The 18,752-nt window shown below is 39.3% G+C and overlaps 1 protein-coding gene across 1 annotated transcript in view; it reads right to left on the bottom strand.

Annotated features, from left to right (window-relative positions):
• Positions 1-5,161: 5,161 nt before the first annotated feature.
• The window catches only part of NCEH1 (neutral cholesterol ester hydrolase 1), a 63,988-nt gene continuing 50,397 nt past the window's right edge, over positions 5,162-18,752 (bottom strand). Inside the window, exons 4-5 of the mRNA XM_061194467.1 lie at positions 11,080-11,251; positions 5,162-9,157 (exon numbers count right to left, since the gene is read on the bottom strand). Coding sequence (XP_061050450.1) covers positions 8,540-9,157; positions 11,080-11,251 — 790 coding nt within the window. The 3' untranslated portion in view covers positions 5,162-8,539. The remainder of the gene's footprint in view (positions 9,158-11,079; positions 11,252-18,752) is intronic.

The following is an 18,752-nucleotide window of genomic DNA, read 5'->3' as shown; positions in this document are numbered from 1 at the left end:
AATCAGAATCTCAAGTTTGGGAACCACTGATCATGCCATCAGCTCAAAACGGTGAAAAACCACAGCTGGAACTGACGGCAACAAACCTGAAGGAAGAATGTTCATCATGAAGTTGTGAGCTCTGAGGAAACCAGAGTCACTTTTGGACCTGACTTTATTTAGATTGTTACTTACTGGGAACAGGGAGAGAGGGTTTTTCTATTGTATGTAGCTGGGTCATGTCTGTGGCAACTTTAGATGCAGACAAGAGAAAAATGTCTATGTTTTGAGGTGCCTCCCCACTTTCTCCGAGACTCTACTTCCATCCATAGCTCATGCTAAGCGGGCATGTCATATAGTTACCCCAGGCCAGATGATTGCATCCAACCCAAAGCATTGGCTGGCTAGCCACCAATCATATTCCTTCTCTCAGAAATGTGCACGTGCTATTTTTAGTAGGCCTTGCTGCTCAAAGTGTGGTCTGCTTACCAGCAGCATCAGGGGATCACCTAGGGTTCTCAGGACCCACAGAGACCTACTGAATTAGGATCTGTGTTGTAACAAGATCCTCAGGTGATTCCAATGCAGATTAACATTTGACAAGTGCTGGCTTAAGAGGCATAAACATTTTAGAAAGTCAGTAGTGGGTGCTTTAACCCTATCCAGAATTGGTGGTCACTTTTGATCGTACAAAGTTATGATGGATTCATAAAGCAAGCCAAGAAAGCCTATCTGCTGAGAGAAGTTAGTTATTTAGAAAGATAAGAAGAAGCAGAAATTAGATACACTGAGAGACAGAGGAAGAAGACTGGCTCCTTGAATTTTCTGTACCAAACTCCGTGAGAGCAGGCTTTCTTTCATTTTTTATCTTGGATGTACAGAAGATTTCTGGTTGTATCCTTATAATAAACCTCCCTTTTTTACTTAAGTTAGCTTGAATGAGTATCTGTTTCTTGCAAGAGATGACTTGCAAAGAGATGAACTAAATCACCACTAAAAGGAAATAAAAATAGATATTTGGCATTATTTTGCATACCCTAGATTGTATAGATATTATTTATGAGTAGATTGCCTTTTCTTTTATGCTTTTTAAATATTAAATAATGCATAGTCATTATAAAAAATTCAAAAATTTCAGAGGGAAGCAAGGTAGAGAAAAAGATCTTCCCCTAGGACCCTTATCTTCACTCCCCAGAGGTAACCAGTTAAGTGTCTTGTATAACCTTTAATCATTTTCCTACGTACCTTACCTATAATGCCCCCTGAGTTTTTCCCTCTTGGCATCAATAAAAGAACAGAAAGCTGATCATCTTATTATTACTATACCTAGAGGGATACATTTAATAATATCTAACATCTAACTTGTAAAAAATGAACAGAAACCTCAATCAAATAGAGTTGGGATACCAGAAGGGGTCGCTCTTGTGCCCTGTGGCGATAGTAGAGCCCAAAAAGAAGACAGCCTCCTTTTCTTCCCCACAAGGACTCAACCAATGAAAAGCCACTGGACTCTTTGTTTACTAAATAGTCCTCCCAAGTTTCCTTTTCCTCTCTGTAAAAGTATTCTCCTTTCCCTGCCATACTGGGACTTGCATGTGGATCACCATAGCCGCAGACCCTGAATTGCAATTCTCTGCTGATCCCGAATAAACCCATCACTGCTGGAGAAATATCTGGCAGCCTATTTGTTTCAGGTTAACAAACTCATAACTTAAAAAAAAATGTCCTTCTTTAGCTTTATTTTTTAAATAGTCCTTTGAGGCAGGCAGTAAGGTAAGCACTATTAACTTTCGTTGAGTGAACATATGGATACACTGAGGTTTAAAATCATGTCCTCAGGTTTCATTGAAATTGACTAAATAAATTATAGCTATGTAAGAGTTCCTATTGTATTTGCTTTAAAATAATTGAGGAGATTTTCCATTAAGTCACATGGAGGGATTTTCTTTTGGAATTCAGAATTCTTAGGGAAAGACCATCAACCCTAAGAAAGTGGAATGCCTCAGAAACACTGACAGAAATGCCAAATCACTAATCATGTTTTTTACTTTTTTCCTCAACTGCCAGGGGACTCAGAGCCAAACCAGAAGTTAACCACAACTGATTTTTCTATTTGGCATATTTTTGTTCTTTTCCTTGGCTATAAGCTCCCATTTCTATATCTCTATTTCATTGTATTTTTACATTATAAGCTGCTTCAAGTATTTTCATGGAGTAAGAAAGTTTAGATACCAAATGTAAAATAGATAGCTAGTGGGAAGCAGCTGCGTCGCACAGGGAGATCAGCTCAGTGCTGTGTGACCACCTAGAGGGGTGGGATAGGGAGGGTGGGAGGGAGATGCAAGAGGGAGGGGATATGGGGATATATGTATACATATAGCTGATTCACTTTGTTATACAGCAGAAACTAACACAACATTGTAAAGCAATTATACTCCAATAAAGAGGTTAAAAAAAAAGTTTAGATAAATATAAATTAAAAATGGGGAAACCAAGTTACCAATAAAGACTTACCTAAATTCACTGAGAAATTTCTGGCAGAGCTGGAACTGGAATTGTGGTTTCCTAAATTCTAGTTCATGCCCTTTCCTCTGTTCCACGTGAGCTGAATGGCAAGGTTTTTTCCCTTAACCATGGAACATATTATATCTGTTTTTAAAAGTATGGCAATACTAGATTGGGATTGACATATATACACTAATATGTATAAAATGGATAACTAATAAGAACCTGCTGTATAAAAAAATAAATAAAATTTAAAAATTAAAAAAAAAAAGTATGGCAATACTGAAAATGTCACTGCTGAATTCTGTTTGAATTGAAAATGTGCTTTAGCTTTTGAAGGCCATCTAGCTCTGCCTTACTTATTGTTTTCAAAGGTAGTTTCTTCCCAACTAAGGATTCATCTGGTGCTGTGTGCCGGGTTTGGCCAGCGGGCACAACAAAAGATGCAGGTCCTATATTTCCCGCTGTACTAAATGGTCCTTCAAAAATGTAGAACACCATTTTTCTGTCAGCCTTTTTCCAAATGGATGGCAAATACCTACCTTGAATAAAAACATGTAAAAAAAAAGACAAAACACTTTGGTGGGCAGAGAGGTGAGTCATGCTTTAACAAAGAATCAATGTGAGTGCTTTTTAGTTTTGTTTTTCTTTGTTTTGAAAATGCAGTCTTTTTCTCTAGGTACTTATGAGGATTTTAAAGTCTATTTAAAAAAAATACTCAGTTTAATTTATTCTGTGATTAAATATAGCATCTTTTTATTTACCTTTTATAAGCTGTTGGGAAATCTTTTCTTTTTAAACTCCAGGTGAAACATAAGCAGCAGCGTGGAGGATGGCTAATGCCATCTACTTTCAAGAGTGCCCTCTGCTGGCAGTTGCCTTGAATTTTAAAAATACTCTGTGGGCTCCAGGATTTCATTTGTTGACCAAATAAGTCTTTAATGCATGAGTAGAAAGAAAACTTCTGCAGGGGGAAAAAAATCAAAACAAACAGAGATTTGTGTCTTAAGAATATAAATAAGCAAACATATATAATAGCACCAGTCATAGTTTTACATGCCATTGAAAAGAACACTATGCTTTAATTGCAACAACATAAGAACATTTGTTCAGCAAAGACTTATTGAGTGATTATTCTGTGAGAGGCACTGTGTCAGGCACTGGGGTCACAAAGGTGATGCTGACATGACCCCACATCAAGGATCCCACCGTCTTGTGAGGGAGTCAGACGCACTAATAGCCAATTACGTGCCATGTGTTGAGTGCAATGTGGGACCAGAGGAGGGACACCTAAATATCCTGAGGAGGGAGGAGTTAGGAACGGCTTCCTGGAGCAGGCTGGCAAAGGAAGACAAGGAAAGGCAAAGAAAGGGCTTCTGGGTGGAGGGAAGAGTAGTAGGTAAGAGAAATATGGCATGTGTCTCTCCATGGTGATAAGGTCAGCGTTGGCTGGCTATATAGCCTAGCACAGAATACAGGTCTTGCCATAGATGATGCTGTACAACAGCACTTCTTGACTGTTTTGGTCTCAGAACCTTACATTCTTAAAAATTATTGAGGACCCCAAATAGCTTCTGTTCATATGAACTTTATTGATGTTTACTGTATTAGGAATTAAAACTGAGAGATTGTAAACATAGTTATTCATATACTTAATCACATGTTACCTTAAGCTATATTCTATGGGGGGAAAAAATCACTAAATTTTCCAAACACAAACGAGTGAGAAGCGTGGCATTGTTTTACGTGTTTGCAAAACTCTTTAATGTATGGCTTAACAGGAGCCATCTGGATTCTCATATCTGCCTCTACAGCCCACCTACTACAACGCCACATGTCAAGTAGCAGCTGGAAAACTCCACTCTACACTTATGACAGAAAAACAGTAACAAATAGCTGGTCTGGTAGGCAGCCTATGTTAGAAGATGGAGCTCTCAATCTGAAATACCAGTGGTGAGAAAATCTGGGAGGGACATTTCTAACAAGACACAAAATGTCACCAGCCTCTCTAATGACACAAAATGCTGAGTGACAGGGCTGAACAATACATGTATGCCTACTGGAAATCACATTTACATTTTCAATTTCTGAAATTTGGGGAATGTGGTGCTGATATCAGTATCTTCTAGATGTTTAAATAGGGGATCCATTGGAAAATATGAGATGTTATTTTTTTTAAAAAATGGGGGATTAAAAAAGAATGAAAATCACAAGAAAAAACAATGTTAAAACACATAGAGTACATTTTAAATGCCCTAAAGGAGAATTGTTGCAACCATTAGTGGATCCCTTCAGCAAAATATAGCCACGCACCAGAGGTTTTGTTGGAGAAGATGAAAATAACTCTAATTGAATAGGAAAATCTAATTTACCCACACATATGTGACCATTTAGAACCAACACAAACAATTAACTTTGAAAAAAAAAGTTTTGCAAATTCCTATGATATTGAAGTGAACTAAGTATAATGAACTCAAGCATGAAATTATTAGCTTTGCTTGTAATGACAGAGTCAATGTGAAAACTTGCCTTCAGTGGTATCAATACTTCTTTGCCTGAACTAGTCAAATCCAAATTCATTTGCACTGTGATCAACCCTTCCTAATATATGTATGGAAAGTCCCCAAATTGTCTCATGGCCTGCCTAGCTTTTATGAATATTCTAGCCAGTCCAAGGCGGGTTTCCATTACGAGCAGCACATACTGTATCCAGACGTGAAATGGATGTCATCAGAGAGGCCACTGAGTCACCTCTCAGTAATTGAAAGGCAGCTGGAGGACTCCAGGGGGCAGAAGATTTGGGCTGAATTGTGGCTAGGGATCTAGGATACCAAGAAAAAGAGAGGTGGGGACCAGAAAATGAGATGAGGGGAAGTGAAAGAGGCACATTTCCAGATGGAGACATTTTATTTACAAACATGAATCAAAACAGATTTATACTTTCCTACCTCCACAGTGGATTTTCATCTTACAAAATAGACTGGCTACCAAAATCCTTCATAAAATCTGCCTTGCCCTTTGCAGTGAGAAATAAGCAAAAAGTCAAAGGTGAAAAGGTCAGGCATAAAATATTATATCCACCAAGATATACAACAGTCTTAACTTCTTCACAAATCAATGATAAAACAGTAACTAATGTATACTTCACTATATTTTGTAGCACTTCAAGATTTTTTCATCATATATTTATGGTCACATTTCACAAACAACAACGATATTATAAAAAGACTATCCATTTTTTCTTAAAATAGGAAAACAAAACAAAGCCGTATCACTTAAAAAAAATCAATCTGCAGAGCATAAACATTTTTTATAAGAACAAAAATTAAAACAAAATAAACTGATTCCAAGCCAAAATATCTTCAATATAAACTCTGTATGCTTCCCAAAGGAATTCTTAGCACTCAGATTTTTGGTTGGTTTAGCCTCTCTTGTATCTAGTGGTTTTTGTGTATCATGATTCCCAATTATTATACCAAGGAAAATTTCAAGGAAGACCTTCAAGAAAGGTCTGAGGTGGGATATAGTACAAGTCACTTTCACATATATAAAAGCTTTATTTATTTATTTATTTTTGGCCATGCTGCGTGGCATGTGGGATCTTAGTTCCCCGACCAGGGGTAGAACCCAGGCCACAGCAGTGAAAACGCTGGGTCCTAAACACTGGGCCACCAGGGAATTCCCAATAAAAGCTTTAATGAAACTTAGATGCTTCATCAGAAACAGTGCTTGACCCCTTTTTTCTTTCACTCCCTCTTTTCACCTGAGAGAGCCCTTTGGAGACCTAGAATCATTCATTGTCTGTAGTTAGTACAAGATTTGGCTCACAATTCTGGGGGGGGGGGAATGTCATTTTAAGGAATTCTGTGCATGTATTATATTTTCTTTGCTTTCATAGAGGTGGGTAACCTCAAAATAAGGTCAAAACATTGGTTCCTTCAAATGGCATCAAAAAGAATAGTATTAAATGAGGAGGGTAGCTGTCATAGAGTAAGAACTAAAATCCCATGTTTTTAGGGGAAAAAATTGATCATGTACCTGTCTGTGTATATGGAATAATGACCTACAAAAACAAACACACACACAAAAAAAACACTGTTGAAGAAGAGGCCAATACAGTTTTCCAGTCTGACAAAATGGTTGGAATTTATAGTTGGAAGACACCTCATAGATTAAGTAATTCAATTCTCTGATTTTAGAGAGGGAAAACAGGCCCGGAGACGGTAAGTGACTTGCCTGAATCCATTAGCATGTTAATTTGTATGATTATTTTTATACATACACAGGCACACAGACAGATACTCACTGTTGCATTTACTTCTGTCTTGTACATAAAATGCTCCTGACTTAAATAATAAATGAAAAATAAACATGCAGATTTTCATTTGTTATTTCATCCTCATAAGTAGGAAATACCCATCTTTCAAATGAGTGAAAAGGCTCTACTTTCTTTCCACTGATAAATTTATTGGATCATGACTTGGCTGTGTGGCCGCTCTCTGCAGTCCCTGAAAGTAGCACAGATTGCAGCAGTAGGAAGAGTGGCAGGAGGGAGGGCGAAGGTACACAAGTCAAATCAGAACTGGAGTTTCTTTCTATGCCAAAGATGTCCCACTGGCAGTGAAGCCTTCACATGAAATTAAGCCTGGTCTATTGTAACTTTAGACCTACCTGGAAGGCGATAATGAAGGGTGTCACCCAGAAGAGTATGAAGTAGTTCCTCCGACCACAGAGAGCAAAAATGACCAATGTGTGTCTTGTCTAAGCTATTGAACTATAAACTTAGATGACTTTACTAGGTGTAGGCATAGTTTCTAATTATTGTGATTTGTATATGCATATAAACATCAAAATATTTAGGCCTTATATATAGTAATATTAATAGCTATTTTACCTCTTTCCATAAAATTACATGTGGATATAATTCTAAAGTTGTTTTTTTTAAACCCTAAGGTAGTTTTTAAAAAAATCATTATTTTTAATATTCATTACTGACTGTATTCTGAAAAATCTTGTCTAGCTATATATATTAACATTAAATAACTTAAAAAAATAAACAATACAGTACATTATATATACCAAAATAGCCCCATTTTAAAGCCATGTAAGTGAAAAAGTTGAGTTTTCAAGAATAAACTAGACCCTCTAAAGCTATTTTTCATAATTTTAATATTAAATGTATCTTCTTTTCTGACTATGCCAAATATATACACACCACTCTTGGTAATTTATGTGAGAAGTATTCATTATGAAAACAATAGGTTGGTTCATTTGTCTGTTTTTACTTGTTCTGTAAAGGAAAATTTATTCTAAATCTAAATTAATTTGCTCCCAAAAGATCTCCCCCAGGGAGATGGCATAACCAAAAAACTTAACGATGTACAGATATCCAGTGCATGCAACCTCATAGTTTCTAATAATAGTGGTAGAAAGTAACTTTCAAGTATTATCATAATCCAACTGGACTTAGAGATAGCTATCACATAAAATTAACACTCTAAAGGAGGAAAGTCATTTGAGAAACTTGTCCTTGCTAGAACAGCTCTGCCAAAATTCCCACAGGAAACAAAGCCATCCATCCATAGAGAACAGAGGGCACTTGGTAGCCAGCACTGACCTTGAAGTGAACACATTTAACACTGCTCTTAACTCAAAGTAAACTCTAGCAAGTTGAAGAGCCCACATTTTCTTTTTACTCATTAAAGGTCATCCGCAGCTGGTAGAATTTCTTCTAAAAAGAACTTCTTGGTGGAGGCAAGACCCAAAGCTATTTCCAGCTCCTAGCCCTGCTTTCTGCAGCTGTGGGTGTTAGTAGTAATTTGGTTAAAACAAGAATAGAGAGACTGGCTCACTTAGAGAACCAGAGATTCAGATGTTTTTGCACTTATGTTACTCAAAAGCATTTTTTAAAATTAAATTAACATAATGTCTGCAGGGAATAGAGATTCCATAACTCAAGTAACGAGGGGAAATTAGTCAACTAAAGAGTGAATGTCTTTCCAGAGCAGGTGCAGGAGATCAAGAGGGGCTCAAGCCTTTTAGAAATTTCACTCCTTTACAGGTTTTGATCCAGCCACTTGATGTAACTATTCCTAGTCCGAATTCCCACTGAGAAGTTGGTAGGCCAGCTGGTGAAAATCATGCATCCGTGGAAGCCATCCTCAAAGTGATCAAGGGTCACCTCCACACCTGCACTCTCCAAACGCTTTGCATACATGATTCCATCGTCTCTTAGGACGTCGTGCTCACAGGTTAGAATATAGGTCTTTGGGAGGTGCTGCAGGACTTCCTGGTCTGCGATGAGCGGGGCTGAGCGGGCATCCAGCAGCTGAGGGATCTCCTGGACGATCCTGGTGTTGCCGGTGGTCTGCATGACAGGCTTGTAGTTCTTTGTGATGGATGCGGGCAAGAGGGATGTCCAGTTTAGATGGGCCCTGAGGGCAGCAGCCTCTTCCACATCGAGTGAAGTGTGATTGTTAACTATCATTGCCTGGACAAAGTCATAGTTGCCGTTGAAGTAATCCACCCAGTACTTCACCATGACATAACGGGGCAGGATGGGGGTGTTCACATTTTGCTGATAAGAGGGCGTGTTAAAGTCTAAAGCTTGAAGAACTGGATAAATTAAAGCTTGCACTTTGAGCTTGCTTTTTAGGTTGGCGTCTTGATTAAACTGGAGAAGAAAAAGCGAACACATTATTTCATTTTGAATGGCTTCTTTCACAGAAACCATACCTTTTAAAGTAGCCCAGTGCTTTACCTTGACTCAATCAAAGGGGTATAAGTGTTACATTTCTACCAGGCATGGTATTAAGGAATGTAGTTTAAAAAATAAATACTTCCCCATTGCCACCACTACCACCACCCTTCAAGCTGCTGGATATTTACTGAGAAAGGTGTGATGTTTGCAACTCATAGTTCTGAGTGAACACTTCAAAGGTACATGATCTCTTAGGTCCTTAAATCCCCATCAACACTTTACTTATATCTATCCTGTGGCATAATACTCACCCGGCTGGGTATTATGGGTGGATAATGTGTGAATCTTATTTAGTTTTGTATTCCCTGAAAGGCCCCAAAAGGCAATGGCTTACTAGGGAGAAAAAACTAGTCTGACTCTTCCAGAGTAGACGGGTAGGAAAAGCTAAATGAACAGGTAATGGGACTCCAAAGTGTTTTAATAGGACCTCAGGGTGTCTCCTCTCATGAGCCGTTAGTCCCCATGGCTGGTGAGAGGGTGAGAATTTAAATCGTGCTGGCAGTGCACCTTCCAATCTACTTAATGAGCATGTGCCTGAGAGTACAGTTGAGATGGAATGTGAATGAATCCCCCCGCCCCGCAGAACTCCATTCCCCCTGGCCTCCCCAAAAGGCAAATATATTGCCTCACTGTGTAATTCTAGTGACTAAAATGATATATTTTTTATATAACATCTAAAAGGCAGCTAACTAGGTCACTGTGTTTCACAAGCAGCTAAACAATCTTCAAGGTAACGTGAGGCATAAAATTTTGTTTCACACCGCACTTTAGAACCCCATCCCGAGGGAAGATGTAACTGCTCTGTAAAAGCAGGAGGAAATGATCAGTTAATAGTATTATTAATGTGTGCCAAGAACTGTATATACCTCATATCACTAAATCCTGGCAACAGCCCTGCAATCAGATGGCATGAGCCTCATTTTCCTGAGGCTCAGAGAGGTGAGAAGACTTGCCAAAGCCCCACAGCTCTCACAGGGGGGCCTGGATTCCATCCTGGTTGTGTCCGGTTTTAAAGCCCATGATGTTCTCCCCACTGTACCAGGACTTTCTTCTTACTGCTTTGGACGTGTGGATACCAAACCCACCAATGCCAAGCGGAGAACAAAGTTCTTTATTTATAGCAAAAGAGAAGAAACCAGGACATGCCACAAATGAAAAGGCAGATGCTATTTGAGAATGCCAAAAGAAATTTGGAGGTAAGAAGACAGAGATGCTATTCTTAAATTATTTAACCCAGAAAAGGAAGAAAATGTACTTATCTTTGAGTCTACACAGCTGCCCAAAATTGGGGATGCTACTAGAGCTAGACAGTTTTCAAAGAATTTAACCAGCTAAAGCTCAGGCTAACTTGTATTGTAACATTTAAAGTGGATGAACCATTTAACTCTTTCTTTTATATTAAAAAAAAAAACACCTTTGGGAAACACTTTTAAATTTTTTAATTTGGCTCAAAGTTTAAGGAAACAATCTTAGCAATTGGAATTTAAGCAAAATTATCTTGTTTTGTAAGTCCAACATGGAAAAGGAGCAGAAGATAATTTCCATGCATATCCCTGAGGAGTAAGGGAGCCCTGCTTAGCCCTCCTCTCACATTACTCACCTTAATTGTAATCAGGGCCCTTCCAAGGACTCAGAGATTACAATTCTTTCAATGACCCCTCTTCCTACTTCAAAAGATCTCTGAGAGCTTTCCAAGTGCAGTCATCTGAATTACTTGGCCCCCAAGTGACCAGCCCACCCAGCTAGGCCTTTGCCATGCCTAGTGGACGATCTGTTGGTCTGCTGAACATTATCACATGCTCTCCTTCCACCAGCACCTCAGGGCTCTCTGTTACCTGTTGGCCCAGGGCAGCCGCCAAATTCCCACCAGCACTGTCACCAGAAACGCCGATTCTGCCTGGGTCAACTGAATACTTGTGCAAGACTTCTGGCTGCAGGAAGTACTTTGTGGCACGTATAACATCATGAATTTGCTCAGGAAAATAAACCTTTGGAACTAGCCTGTATCTGTGAAGACAAAAATTGTATTCATTTAAGGACTTCACCAAGTCTTTATAGGCCATTTAAACTTTAAGGGGAAACTGGTTCTTTTGAAGCCAGAAACAAACAGGTAAGGAATTATAATAAATATAAAAATAAACCATTTTCTTGCAATTCAAATACTTACTTTTAAAAAGTAATGATTTTGTCATAGTAATTTTTACTGTGGGCCACCAAACAAAACAAAACAAACAAAAACAAAAACCTACAACCACCACCAAGGCAAAAACAAAACTTTGAAGTAAAAGGCAGATGTTGATTATTAAAATACAGATAGAACCACAAAAGATTCTGGAATTTTATTTCTGGAAGTCAGTGTTCCGTTCACAACACCTCTGGGTTAGAAGGTGACTCGGCAGCACTAACCACTTCATTGGTCTCAAGTTTAATGAGTCCATGTGGTATTCTTCATGATTTACTTGATAAATATAGTAAAACTGTACTCCATTGAAGAGGTCATGCCAGCCCGACATTAAACCCAAGCAATGTATTTGCTCCCTGGAAGGCTGGAACTAAAACGTCAGCTGTCAACCAGCAAAAGGGAAACCAAGTTTCCAGATGGCCCATGGCAGGCCTGCTGGGACACTTCTGGGGCTTCTCCTACTGCCCCACTTTGCAAGATTAGAGTCCCTCTGGGATCCTGCTCTGTACACTTAGTAGGATTCAGATTCCCTTAAGAGTCCCAAGAGCCCTGGCTTTGTCAAATGCCCCACCTATATATAATATCACCTTACAAATCCATTGGTAGTCTCGGCTTGAGGTGCCCTCTCAGCCTCCACCCTCCTTATTTCTCACTCATCCTTTAAGCTTTACTTGAGGGTTTGCCTTCTCCAGGAAGCTCTCCTTGACTACAACTCCACTTGCTTCTGGGGCTCAGCTGGCTACAATTCCTTGATACTTCTATGTGCAAGGGTATATTGTTCATATTGCCTCATAGTAACATGATTTCTTTCCGTATTTCCTCTTAAGAGTGTGTTCTCTGATATCAGGGACTATGTGTTTCCAGTGTATATCTATCAATGTGCTGAGCACATAATCATGCATCTAGTAAAACTTTTCTGAGTATTAACATACCTTCATTTTGCAACTGAAAAAACTGAGGCATAGAAAAACTACTTGATTTGTAAAATAAACCAAACACAAATCAAAACAAGGTAGGATAGGAACTAATTAATTAAAACCTAATAATAGTCAGCTAATACTCAAGTCTTTTGATTTCCAATTTGTAATGAGCATATTTATTCTCAGAAACTAGTTTTTTCTATACTTACTACTCTATATAAGGTCATTCATTTCCCCCATCTAAATTCCAGATAGTTAATTAAATATCTGCACATTCTGGGAATTCCCTGGTGGTCCGGTGGTTAGGACGCCGTGCTTCCACTGCAGGGGGCACAGGTTCGATCCCTGGTTGGGGAACTAAGATCCCAAAAGTTGCACAGCGCAGCCAAAAAAAAAAAAATCTTGACATTCTGTGCAGACACAATCAAGCTGACAAATATTTGTGAAATACTTTGATAAGTAGTGAATGTAGATCTGCTCTTTCAGGAATTACTATATTTTTAAAACACAAAATGCAATAAGAAATTCCCTTAGTGGTTGACCTATAACAGATAAAATAAGTTTTCTAATTTCTTTTTTTTTTCCATCTGTGATGATCAAGTAATCATCTGAAATATTTTTTCTCCAGCTGACTTTCACAGTGTCTTAGTGAAGCTGCTGCTACTTTATTTCATTCATTAATAATGGGTAAAAGGAGTAGGAGTACAACATTTTGTCCAATAGGTGGAGTCATCTCATATGATTCTATTTACCCTCAGTTCTGGGATGAGGTCTCAATTTGTTACTTTCAATATTACCAAGCTGAATTCTTAATTCTTTCAATGAAATAAGAACAAATGCACTTCATGACTCAAGGTGTGAAAATAAAGGCTATTTTGTCTCAGGAAGATTCCAGATAGCATGATAGACTATCTTCCTAGTGGCCCAGGAGGTCAGAACATATTTTGCTAGAACACATATGTGAATCAAATTTTCAGATGTTGTTTCACAAAAGGTCTTAATGACTTTGAATCAAGAGGAACTGGTAATCTAAAAAATATGCTACTGCCTCAAATCTTATAAGTTGATTAATAACTGGCTCAGATAACAGAGTAAATATCCTAGTCCTCTGGTGCCCTTGAAGATCTATCTCCTAAGCCCTCCTCCCCTTATCTTTGTTCATTCTGGAAACATTCTCTAGTTTTATACAATAAGAAGGGATACTATTTTCATGGACTGAAGGATGTAGTGAAACTAGATATTTTTAAGATGAGCCTTCAAAGTAGCTTGAAACTGACCTGAGAAGTATCACGAAAGTTCTGTAATATCATTATAGACACAGAAAACTGAGAGTCAGGAGGAGATTTATGAGTAGCGTAGTCAAAGAAAGCATGCATAAATACATTTATCTGCTGCTTTTGTTCAAGGCTGTGTCCCTGCAAAGTACTGAAGGACGAGTCCACCTTTTCTTTTTTCTTTCAATTGTAGATCTTGAGTGAAAGCACCTAACGAATTTGTGGCACATACAGTCTCAATTTGCCCAACTCAGGGCAGGATACATGACTCTGCAGTGTCAGCTTCTACCTACCTATTACTGCACGTGCCTCCCACTACAAGAACAAAATTTGGTGTCAATTCAGGAATGAGGTTTACTCAATTTAATAAATATGTACACTCTATAAAAATTATCTTTTTCCTGCTAGGTGAGGTACCTCACCAGGTACTCTACAGATGTTTCACTCAAATCTCAGAGCAAACCTGTGGGTTTAAGGTTGAGAACATGAGGCTCAAGGGGGATGCATAACTAGTCTACAACAGCTAGTAAGTGGCAAAGCTGTGATCTGAATTCACAACTGACTTCAAAATCCACATGCCTCCCCCTTTTAAAATATTCTCATTCTTCCAAACCCACAGCCTTTAAATGTATGTGTGTGTGTTCTCATTACCTCACCAAAGCAGTAAGTTCTCAAAACTGTAGATTTCTGACATCCCAGAACTTCTCTCATGATTTCAATGTTTTTGCGATATTCTCAAAACAAACCACCTGGCAGAGTACCTGGCACATGGTACATCTTTAATAAGATATTTTTATTCGTCCCAAACAAAATTTTAGAGATTTCTTTTATACTTTTTACATATAAAATATGTCATTTTATTACATACTATTATGGTGGGAAAAGTAATAAGCTATATGCCTTTAAAAAACATTAAAAAAAAGAAATTGTTCCTAACCCACCTACTCTTTGGGCACATCTCCAAGGACTGCCTGTATGCTCTGCATAGCTCAGAGTTTCTCAACTCTATATGCACCTTAGGATAATCTTGGGAACTTTATAAAAAAACACTGAGGTTTGAGCTCCTCTACAAAACATTCCAATTTATTTGATCTGAGGTGGGGCCCAGCACATCTATGTTTGAAGAAAAATTCCCCCACGTAATTCTAATGTGCAGCCGGGGTTTAGAAATATTACTGAATCCAACCATACTGTCACTCTCCTCCGAACACAACTCCCTGTTCCTGTTCCCAATGCATTGGTCCTTCTCTCCATCCCCTATGCCCTTCCCCCAGCAATTCCTCATCAAATGTTGCCATTCTTTAAGTCTCATCTCAAATGCCACTTCCTCCATGAAATCTTCTAAGAGCCCAGCCAAAAGTAACTCTCCTTTCTTGAAGCCCTCAAAGTCTCTCTTACAATAGGTCATAACAGACATGTCAACTTCCTCTAGGAGTAGATGGAAAGTCACAGCTACGTACTAGAGTTTGATGTATACCCACCTGAAATAAGCAGCACCATTTCTACAATCTATTACTTTATTACCTACTTTGTTAGTGACCAGGGAGATGGAGCAATGCTCAGAAAGACTGACAAATTCTTCCTTAAGTCAAAGGCAGATACACAAGCCCAGAGCTGAAGGGAAACGTGAGTTGCTTCCAAGACTAAGGATGTGGAAGCCCTGAATAATACTAGTGCTCTAAGAGTGCTGTAAAGTGCATTCTCCCTCAAAATAACCTAGCCTGGAAGCACTGAGACAGTCTTCGGCAGCGGGCAAGGACACTGAGTTCTCTTCACGTAGTGCCAGTTAGGTGAAAGGTACATGTGATATTCCGGAATGAAATTATACTCCTATTTGATTCAGGAGTGAGATAAAATCACATTCCATTTTGGCCTTTTTTTTTTTTTTCTTTTCCTTTTTCACTGTCTCCCAAGAAGAGCTCAGTAGATTCATCTTGAGAACATAAAAAGGCTAACATTCTCCTCAGTCTTAAAGAACCCATATCAGTAGGGGTTATCTGAAACAAATCAACAATTACAGTCATATTGTGTTATTTGAGGGCGACAACTCCAGGGGAAGAATCTATTTATTCCTCTAATAGGTAGAAGCTTCCTTTCCATTAAAAGAATATATAATAAAATTACATAAAAGTGGAAAGATTGTGAATGGATAATTGTTTCTCTTTCTATTTGTGCAATGAGGTTTGTGAATAAAGATTGAGGAAGGGTCTTCCTTTCTGTTTCTACTCTCAAAATTGGCTCTGGAGATAGCTTTGACTACCAGTCATTCAGCAAGGCAGAGCGGAGCTTAACAAAGGCTTGGCTGATTGGATAATAAGTAAGTTCAAAAGAACTGACAGATGTCAGGATGTGTCACCAAAATCCTAGGAGTGATTGAACCTAGAATTGTGATCCGTTTAAATGATGTGATGCTCTGACACTGTTTACAAGTTAAGACTTCCTGAGACGTCTCTATGGACAGGGCAGGGAGCTCCCCAGGCCTCCCCTCCCCAATTCAGATATAAACCTCGCCTTTAACCTCAAGGGGGAATAGAGAGCCAAACATTCCCTCAGGTGGCTACAGAAGCCCAAGCAGGCTTGGTGCCAAGTCCCTCGGACCTCCTTTCTCTGTGTGATTTCAGAAGCTAAACAGAGCTCTGGGCTCAGGTGTGGGTGGAACTAGGCTTCCCAACCTCGCTGCAGTGTGCAGCACAGGCTTTCTGTACAGCTCCAAGCCCCCCTCCTCCCCAAATCTAAAAGACCTAAACCACAAGAGAGAAACCAGTGGATTTTTTTTTTTAATGTTAGTAGAAAACAGAGCCAAGAAGACATTAGCTTAATATGTCTAAAAAGGAGATTCATTAGTTAATGATAGTGAAGGAACTAAAACAACCTACTTCTTAAAAGAAGCCTCAATATTATCTTTCTGTAGCATTAATAAATTATTTGTAACACTGGCCTTTGGGTTTGCTAATAAGGTAGCCTGGACTGAGTAGAAGGAAAGTTTTGGACAAATCTTCCCTTTCTTGGAGGGGAACCCTGAGGAATTCAGTCTGCCCGTCTCCCAGGGCTGCCCAGGTGGGGGTGAGGCATGAGGATTTCTGCGTGCAGGTCTGGGAAGAAGAGCAGGAAAAGGAGCAGAGGGAGAGTCACAGCTAGGTCACCGTGGCTCGTGTCTTTCAGAGTATCTTGTTTGAACAACTATTTATCGAGATGTGTGTTGTATTGTGCCTCTAGAAGCTCTGTGATTTTGTCAGCTTGCACTCATCTAATTTTATGGATGAGCAGGACAGAGTCATAAAAGTCCCATTGCTTATAACTCTGTTAGCAGCAGACTAAGATACGCGGTCCAGCTTCTATTCTGTCTACGTGAGCAACGTTCTTCTTTACAGCTCTGTCAAGTTTTAAGTTTTCTGTGCATAGTGCCGCCTGATATTTGGTGGATGGGAATAGGTCTCCATTGACACAAAATAGAGAGTTTTAGTGTCGTAAAAACTTAGTTAAAAGCAAAACACAACTTGAAACCGTTTTTGACAACTAAAAAAAGCAATGTAAATGCCTTGTAGAATTTAATAATATCTGACATGCCTACTTTGTTATTATCTCGCATTTTATCTTTTTGTAATTGAAGTATAATTGCCATACAATATTATATTAGTTTCAGGGGCACAACATAGTGATTCGACATTTATATACATTATGACATGATCGCCACAATAAGTCGTTACCATTTGTCACCATACATAGTTAATACAATATTACTGACTATACTCCCCATGCTGTACATTAGCATTTTATCTTTTAAAAAAAAGAAATTAGGGGGCTTCCCTGCTGGCGCAGTGGTTAAGAATCCGCCTGCCAATGCAGGGGACATGGGTTCAAGCCCTGCTTCGGGAAGATCCCACATGCCGCGGAACAACTAAGCCCGTGCGCCACAGCTACTGAGCCTGCGCTCTAGACCCCGCGAGCCACAACTACTGAGCCCATGTGACACAACTACTGAAGCCCATGCACCTAGAGCCCATGCTCCAAAACAAGAGAAGCCACCGCAATGAGAAGCCCACGCACCGCAACAAAGAGTAGCCCCCGCTCACCACAACTAGAGAAAGCCCGCGCGCAGCAACGAAGACCCAACACAGCCAAAAATAAATAAATAAAATAAATAAATTAAAAAAAAAACAAAACTAGGGACTTCCCTGGTGGTCCAGTGGTAAGGAATCAGCCTTCCAATGCAGGGGACATGGGTTCGATCCCTGGTCGGGGAACTAAGATCCCACATGCTGCGGGGCAACTAAGCCTGCACGCCGCAACTACTGAGCCCCCACACCTCAACTAGAGAGGCCACGGGCGGCAAACTACAGAGCCCACACGTTCTGGAGCCCGCATGCCACAACTAGAGAAGAGAAAACCTGCGCGCCACAACGAAGAGCCCTCACGCCGCAACAAAAGATCCCGCATGCCTCAATGAAGATCTGGCATGCTGCAACTAAGATCCAACACAGCCAAAAAAATAAAAATAAATTAATTAATTTAAGAAAAAAAGAAAAAAGAAATTAAATCTTCCTTTTCCCTGATGTCTTATGGTTCTAGTATTGTGTTTTATTATATAAACTACAGGTAAAAAGGTACCATATTATAGTTAAACTGCAATGAAGTTTATGAAAATAAGCTTATGAATATAAACTTCCTTCCCAGATTATGTAAATGAGGATACATCCATGTATCTTGGGTATTATTAGATGAACTCTTCCATTTATTTCACAAATACTTACTGTGCAATTATGTGTAAAAATAGCATAGTGTTGTAGAAGCTACTAAATAGAAGTCATGGCCTGTTTTTATACCTTGAGATCTTTGTCTACCTCAGTTGTTGGATCTGTTCCCAGAATCTTGAGCCAATAGCAGTGATGTAAACTCAGAAGTTCCAGCTCCTGGTGTTGCTTCATGTGAAGTGATTCCATCACCAGGGCTGCCCCCAACCCTTGCCTACCAGTTTCCTCAGATTATAACTAACCTTCCACAAGGCCACTCCCTACATGAAGTAAAGCCATGACACCACTACCCACTCCTGTTGGCCTCAAGGATAAGGAGCAGCTGTCTCCAGACAACCTCCCTGATAGGAGAAGGAATTCCAAGAGAACCAAGAGTCCACC

The sequence above is a fragment of the Eubalaena glacialis genome, chromosome 6 (genome assembly GCF_028564815.1).
Source record: "Eubalaena glacialis isolate mEubGla1 chromosome 6, mEubGla1.1.hap2.+ XY, whole genome shotgun sequence".
In the NCBI taxonomy this organism is placed as follows: Eukaryota; Metazoa; Chordata; class Mammalia; order Artiodactyla; family Balaenidae; genus Eubalaena; species Eubalaena glacialis.
This window is presented reverse-complemented; position numbering and strand designations above follow the sequence as displayed.